The 6,892-nt window shown below is 30.6% G+C and overlaps 3 protein-coding genes across 7 annotated transcripts; 1 reads left to right on the top strand and 2 right to left on the bottom strand.

Moving 5' to 3' along the window:
- Nucleotides 1-2,210, bottom strand: Dak1 (cytidine/uridine monophosphate kinase Dak1). Of its 4 annotated transcripts, none has more exons than XM_033470959.2 (3): nt 2,092-2,210; nt 765-1,105; nt 1-669 (listed from the first exon to the last, which is right to left on the bottom strand). In XM_033470959.2, the coding sequence occupies exons 2-3, from the start codon at nt 1,083-1,085 to the stop codon at nt 379-381; spliced, it is 612 nt and encodes a 203-aa protein (XP_033326850.1). In that variant the 5' UTR covers nt 1,086-1,105; nt 2,092-2,210; the 3' UTR covers nt 1-378. The 4 variants fall into 4 exon arrangements, with proteins under 4 accessions (XP_033326850.1, XP_033326849.1, XP_033326848.1 ...); XM_033470958.2 differs by lacking the exon at nt 2,092-2,210 and adding an exon at nt 1,917-2,058; XM_033470957.2 differs by lacking the exon at nt 2,092-2,210 and adding an exon at nt 1,907-2,048.
- Coq2 (ubiquinone biosynthesis protein COQ2, mitochondrial) lies at nt 2,006-4,968 on the top strand. Its single transcript, XM_033470952.2, has 7 exons — nt 2,006-2,143; nt 2,269-2,669; nt 2,778-2,944; nt 3,003-3,150; nt 3,393-3,586; nt 3,646-3,834; nt 3,914-4,968. The coding sequence occupies exons 2-7, from the start codon at nt 2,330-2,332 to the stop codon at nt 4,091-4,093; spliced, it is 1,218 nt and encodes a 405-aa protein (XP_033326843.2). The 5' UTR covers nt 2,006-2,143; nt 2,269-2,329; the 3' UTR covers nt 4,094-4,968.
- LOC117220719 (protein Abitram) lies at nt 4,969-6,791 on the bottom strand. 2 transcript variants are annotated; one of them, XM_076524474.1, is made up of 3 exons: nt 6,532-6,726; nt 6,383-6,454; nt 4,969-6,273 (listed from the first exon to the last, which is right to left on the bottom strand). In XM_076524474.1, the coding sequence occupies exon 3, from the start codon at nt 6,045-6,047 to the stop codon at nt 5,184-5,186; it is 864 nt and encodes a 287-aa protein (XP_076380589.1). In that variant the 5' UTR covers nt 6,048-6,273; nt 6,383-6,454; nt 6,532-6,726; the 3' UTR covers nt 4,969-5,183. The 2 variants fall into 2 exon arrangements, with proteins under 2 accessions (XP_076380589.1, XP_076380590.1); XM_076524475.1 differs by having other exon boundaries at nt 6,078-6,273; nt 6,532-6,791.
- Nucleotides 6,792-6,892: the final 101 nt, after the last annotated feature.

Genomic DNA, 6,892 nt, shown 5'->3' with positions numbered 1-6,892 from the left:
TTAAATAGAAGTTCCTTTTATTTGATTTTGCTGTCCATATTATTTAAATTTGCATAAATATATATATAATATATATATTTATATGATGTATAATTTTATTTGTGTAAAATTATTCATTATACAATTGTAGAAAAGGGAATGCATACCAAGTATATGCTATTTGTAGAACACCAATTCTGATCATGTACCCTGAGGAAAATATGGTCTAATCTCTCTATAAAGGCAATAAAATAAAATGCAGTTTTCATTGTTCTGCTATCATAAAAATAATTCTTCTACAAAATATATACTTTTTTTAAGCAGTAAAACATTAGACATAAATGAAATAATCCCTGATCTCTCTCTCTCTCTCTCCCTCCCGGATTATTAGAAATGATTTTATTCATTGGATACCCAGCCTATTTTCTTTAAAATTTCCTTAGCATCTGTAAATACTTTCTCTGGTGTCTGCATACTATTTACTTTAAACAGTAAGTTCTGCTTTTCATAGTATTCAATTATGGGCAAAGTGGCCATAATATATGTCTCGTGCCTCTTCACTAACACTTCTTCGTTATCATCGCTTCTGCCACTTCCTGCAGCACCACGTTTCAGGCAGCGTTGTGTGCATACTTCTTTATTGCATTCGCAAAACAATACTCCTTTTACTATACATTTATCAGACATTGTCTGTGAACAAAACATGTGTTAAGGTGAAGTGGGATAGATAAAAATTTGCTCTTTAATTAATTCTACTACCAATGACAAACGAATGAATGTTATACCTCATTCCACCCATCCACGTTATCCTGATTTCGTGGGAAACCATCGATCAGGTATCTTTTGTGAGGACTATAATGCTTTTGCATTGCTTGATCCAAAAGGCTGCAAGTGATTGCGACAGGTACGATCTTCCCATCGCGAATATAATTCTCGATCAATTGCCCATACTGCGAGTTAGCGTTCCGACGTTCATCTCTGAGCAGGTCACCAGCCGATAAATGCACATAACCCAACCTTTCCATGATGTATTGACCCAAAGTACCTTTCCCAGCGCCAGGGCCTCCCAGTATAAATAAAACCTCGTTTTTTGGAATTGTGGACATGGTGAATAATCGCAGTCCAGCTGTAAACACGTTTAACATAAAAATATGACTTGACTTCTTTCACGGCCGTATCGAACAATTCTTGTTTTCCGTAGCATTATGGCGCCACTCTTGATTCGCTTGAAGTTTCAAAACTTGTTTAAAACTGGACTAAGTGATTTGAATTTTTTTAAATGATACAGGGACTAGTCAACCAGACAATGACTAAAATGCCTTCTTTTAATTTTGCTATTACTTCGCAATTACTTGCTGTTTTTAGCATGCATATAAATTACCGAGATCTACGAGAGGCATTTCCTAAATTTGCATTATAGGCTCAGATAAGAAAGTTAAAAACGAGAGTTTTTTTATTTTTTTTTTTTCGTTATCCCAAGTAATAGCAAAATTAAAAAGGGCATTTTAGTCAACGCCTAGTGGACTAGTCCCGCTATCATCTAAAAAAAATTCAAGTCACTTAGTTCAGTCTTAAAAAAATTATTACGTTTTAAAAGGTATACACTCAATTTTGTGATTTTGTAAAATTACCCAAAAAGAATGTTGGTCTAAGTGGTTATTAATGCATAGTGTTTTTACTGATCGAAATGGCAATATGTCAATATGTATATAGACAGCTGACGAAATTCTCATTATCGTAACAATTCAAACTAGGCAATTAAGTTAGAGAAAATCATTTTAATATACATAGGATGTACATACAGGTTTAAATATAGATTCTGCAGTCTAACTATATAAACTATAAGATTCTCTGCATGAAAAATATAACATATGTACATATACCCTAAATTGTGCTGTTACTGCGCTGTTACATTTTCATTACATACCTGTACTTACGTATTTGTATGAACAAAATAGCGTAGAATGATTAAAATGTTTTTATAATTTTTAACGAAATCTTAAACAATATTTTGACGAAATCGCATAAATATGTACAAAGTATTGTCAATTGTCACTGCACTGGAATATCAGATAACAGAACCGCGGTGTCTTTCGATGAAGTACTACTAACCTTACGACGCAGATTACTGCATTAATTACATAATGTGAGAAGATGCCGGCAAGTATGTTATTGCAATGACTTACGGATTTTGAATGACAACGCAATAGTTGCAAATATTTCGATTACACTTAGTCATTTATATATGTATATATTTATATATATATATAATAAAATAAATTACCACAGGAAAAAGTTGAGGTTATGCTGGATCTGTAATATTTATGTGTGAAAGTTATAAAACGGAATAATGATAATAATGCGAAGATGCCAACAATTTATTTCATCCAGAAAGCTGCTAGCCTCATATCCCCAATCTAGTCAAAGGTTATGTGTTAATCAATTAAATCCACTTAATACAATTCATACTTCATTGTACAATTATGATGATCATAAAAGAAACTATGCATCGACGGAAAATGTGTTAAAATCCGTTGAGATTTCGTCAAAGCCGAACAATGAGACGATGCATCCTTTATTATCGAATATGCCACCAGAACAAAATGTAACATTTGCCACGAAATTAGTCAATAACAGTTCACCCAAGATTCGACCGTACTTGAAACTGTTAAGGATCGACAAACCAATAGGTAAGATAACATAGTCAAGATTATACAGTTAACAGTAGGTAACTATGATATACTTTTTATTACATTAATATGTAGAAGATATTAATTGTTAAATATTTGTCTGTATAGGTTCTTGGTTATTATTTTGGCCATGCAGTTGGAGCATAGCATTAGCTGCACCACCAGGTGCTTTGCCAGATTTACAACTCTTAACACTCTTTGGAATTGGTGCATTCATCATGCGTGGAGCAGGATGTATAATAAATGATATCTGGGATCAAGATATTGATGGAATGGTAATATCAAGTTTATGTACTCTCAAGATTAAATGTTATGAAGATCTTCCAATGTTAGGTAGCCAGAACAAAAGATAGACCATTGGTAACTGGAGAAATTTCACCTCTTCAATCGCTTGTTTTCCTTGGAAGCCAGTTAACTTTAGGATTACTAGTGTTGTTACACTTAAATCTTTATAGTATAATATTGGGTGCAAGTTCAATGGGTATACTTTTCGAATTTTCGTTTAGAACAGTATTTCTCAATTTTATTATCACCAATTTTAAGGTAGAAGATCCAACTTACCTTTGTAAGAATAGCCCAATAGTTATTAAAACACAAAAAAATTTTAATTTCTTAAACAGTACAATAAATTGTTCTTTTATAATGTTCATTGACTAAAATTTAGAAATGCTGTTAATATAAATACTAAAATATAGTTAAATTTTCAATATTTTTTAATTGCAGTTTTAGTAATGCTCTACCCTGTTATGAAAAGGGTAACATTTTGGCCACAATTGATGCTAGGAATGACTTTTAATTGGGGTGCTCTTTTGGGCTGGTCTGCTGTACAAGGATCATGCAATTGGTCCGTGTGCCTGCCCCTTTACACTGCTGGAATTTGTTGGACACTTTTATATGACACTATATATGCACATCAGGTAAACCCTTGCAACTTCTTGCTATTAATATCATTTTATCCTTTACTATTATATTACAGGACAAAATATACGACGCTATAGTAGGTATCAAATCGACAGCTTTAAAATTCGGAGATAAAACTAAAATATACTTGACTGGGTTCGGCACAACCATGATAGCTAGCTTAATTACGTCAGGTATTATAGTCTCACAAACTTGGCCATATTACACAGCAGTAGGATTAGTTAGTGTCCATCTCGTTAATCAGGTATGATTTGATTTAAATCATATTTAAATAAGAATAATATTGTTTAAATAATAGATCATCAATATAAATTTATTTTTAGATACACAGTTTAAACATTAATAATCCAACGGACTGCGCTAAAAAATTCATTTCGAATCACAGGGTAGGAATGATCTTATTTGCTGGAATTGTGTTAGGAAATCTGATGAAAGATTCAACGAAGAAAACAGAGGATAACGTTGAACAAGAACAAGAAACTGAACAAATAAGGAGTAGATAAATTAAATTCAAATGTCTCTAAGAATATATTACATATGAGAAACCATAATTGCGCGTCCTAAACTGTACAAGATAAACTTCTGTGGATAACTGGCTGGTTCCAGGGAGCACAAAGAAATGCGTTTCAATTCGTACGCATAGATGTGTCAGAAACAGCGTGAATTCTTTGTTATAATTTGTACCATATTATTTTTAGTACAATTCAACGTCAGCGGAAGTGTTGAAGATAAAATTGGCTGATATACGAAAGAAATGATAGAAACTAAAGTTTATACCAAAGACTATTAATCTATAGTGATAATTATAATTGAATCGAGTGTTATCCAGGATTTGAAAAGAGTTATGATATCGGTTTCAATTCTCGAAACAGTTATGAAGAACCGAAATGTTCTCATAACTGTTATAAGATATATTGTTTCTGACTTATATTGGTTTCGGTTCGATCTTGTTTTTCTTTCTTAAATAATTTTAATAAGTTGTATTTAACATATCCACATTTTTAGTTTCTTTCAATTTTGTCACTATTCTATGTTTCACCTATACATTTTTCCTATAAATGAATAAAATCCGCAGTCTAATTATAAGTTACTACATATATAATACACATATATTTATAAGTAATTTAAAACTTATGCATAAACGTTTGGAGATTATAGAAGTAAAATGTATATTATATATATGTTGTGTAAACATAAAGACTTAAATTCGTAATATAATCGAAATCCAGAACCGAAAAATAATAGTTATAGAACCGATATAATATCGGTTCTCAAGAACCGAAATCCATATACCTCAGAACTGTTATGAAACTGTTTCAGTATCCCATTTTAGCTATAACAGAAATGATAACAAATAAATTGATCCTTTGCATTTGAATATTCTTTCCTATTTTAAAAGTGCGTGTTTATTAAGAATGTAAGTTATTAATAGTACAATTAATATTCTCATACATCAAATCAACTCATTACAGGTAATGTAATTTCTGCAATATTGTTGTCTGAAGAAAATGAAAAATGATCACCTTCATCAATTATTAATAGCGAATGTTCTTTCTCATCATCATTGTCAGCTAATTTTACATATTTTCACATTCATACTTTATTTGCTGTTTTCATATCTGTGTTAACAGAGAGTTTTATTTTTTTTGGTAATGTACTTTGATCTTCAGTAGGATTTAAATGAGGACTATTATCAGTTGTTATCGAATCATTTTTCATCAATATTTCAACATGATTTATTGAATTCCGATGTTCTAGCATTTCCAAGTCGTATTGTGTTTGAGTTAGCAAAGATGTTTTCATTTGATCCAGTTGATTTATATTTGGTAACACTATAGCCAAGTAGCCTCCCTTGTGTGGTGGCTCTAATAAGAGTTTTGGATTATTTAGTAATGCTTCATTCACTTCTACCAATTTTCCAATTATACAACACTTTATGGTATAAGTTTCTCCACTTGAAGAAGTAATAATACAAATGTTAGAATTAGCTTGCAAAGGTTGGGCTCCATGTTTGCCTTTCCCCGAAACTTTGTTCATAACTCTATCCAGCTTTTGACTAACTTTGAAGTTAATGTTTGTTATCTCTTTGTTACTTTGAAAAACTGTATGACTTGGAGCTAGAGTCAGCATACAAATGCGATTACTGTGTAGTAAAATGCAAATATCATCAGCAGGACTCTGTACATTTAATTTATAATAAGCAGTGAAATATCTATCTGTAACTGTTGGAAACAACCCATTATAGTGTACATTGTCCATCATTTCTGCAACATCGTTGTCTGGAGGAAATGAAAAATTATCATCTTCATCAATCTTCAATAGTGAATTTTCTTTCCCATCTTCATCAGTTAGTTTTACATTTTCTTCACATTCAGACTTTACTTCTGTTTTTATATCAATCTCATCAAGTAGTTCTGTTTCTTTTGGTAATGGTTTGCTGTCTAAATTCACACTCATTGTTGATTGATGCAATGATTAAAGTAAATGTTCACTATACAAATATTTTTATTCTATGTTCATTTAGTAGAAACAAAATATTTTCAATTAAATACAAATTTTTGACTAAATTATTTTTAAAGTTGTTAATCTAATCTGAATTATTAGTCTGTTCTTCTTTCTTACTTTGCATTTTCTTAAACTTTTCTTTAGAGATTTGATGGTTTTTTTCTCTATTCAATTGTAACTAAAATAATATAGCAAAGTTAAAAATATGAATATTTATTGTAGATATTGAGATATAAGATTCGATTACTCTTTAACGTTGATTATAGTAAATAATCAATGAAACTTACTTGTTTTCTTATACAAACTTGCATTTGTTTTTCAAAATCTGTACACTTGCCAAAGAATTTTCCAAACGGATGCTACAATAAGGTACAATACAAAATTTCCAGGTTATGTAGATTTCTCGAAGAGCATACGTTAGATATTAGTGAAATACCTCGTACTGACAATCTTGAAATTTGTAGTAATATTCATTACAAGGAGCATTATGAGCTGCTAAGGTACGGTACTTTTGCATAATGTATTTTACAACTATTTTATGTACATATATATAATACGTTACTACATAAAATCTGTATCATTGAAAGCACTCGATTGCACTACTTGAAAAAATAATTGTTATGTCATATATTAAAACAATTATAAATAAATGAATGGCCAGAACAAATATTTTCCTAAATAATTTATGTATAAATAATATATAATAACAAACATTCAAAGGTTTAATATTTTCGCTATAGAACTGTTAATAAACTTGCATGATTTCAAAATTGAATGTACATAAACCAATATAATGC

This window comes from Megalopta genalis, chromosome 9 (assembly GCF_051020955.1).
Source record: "Megalopta genalis isolate 19385.01 chromosome 9, iyMegGena1_principal, whole genome shotgun sequence".
NCBI lineage: Eukaryota > Metazoa > Arthropoda > Insecta > Hymenoptera > Halictidae > Megalopta > Megalopta genalis.
This window is presented reverse-complemented; position numbering and strand designations above follow the sequence as displayed.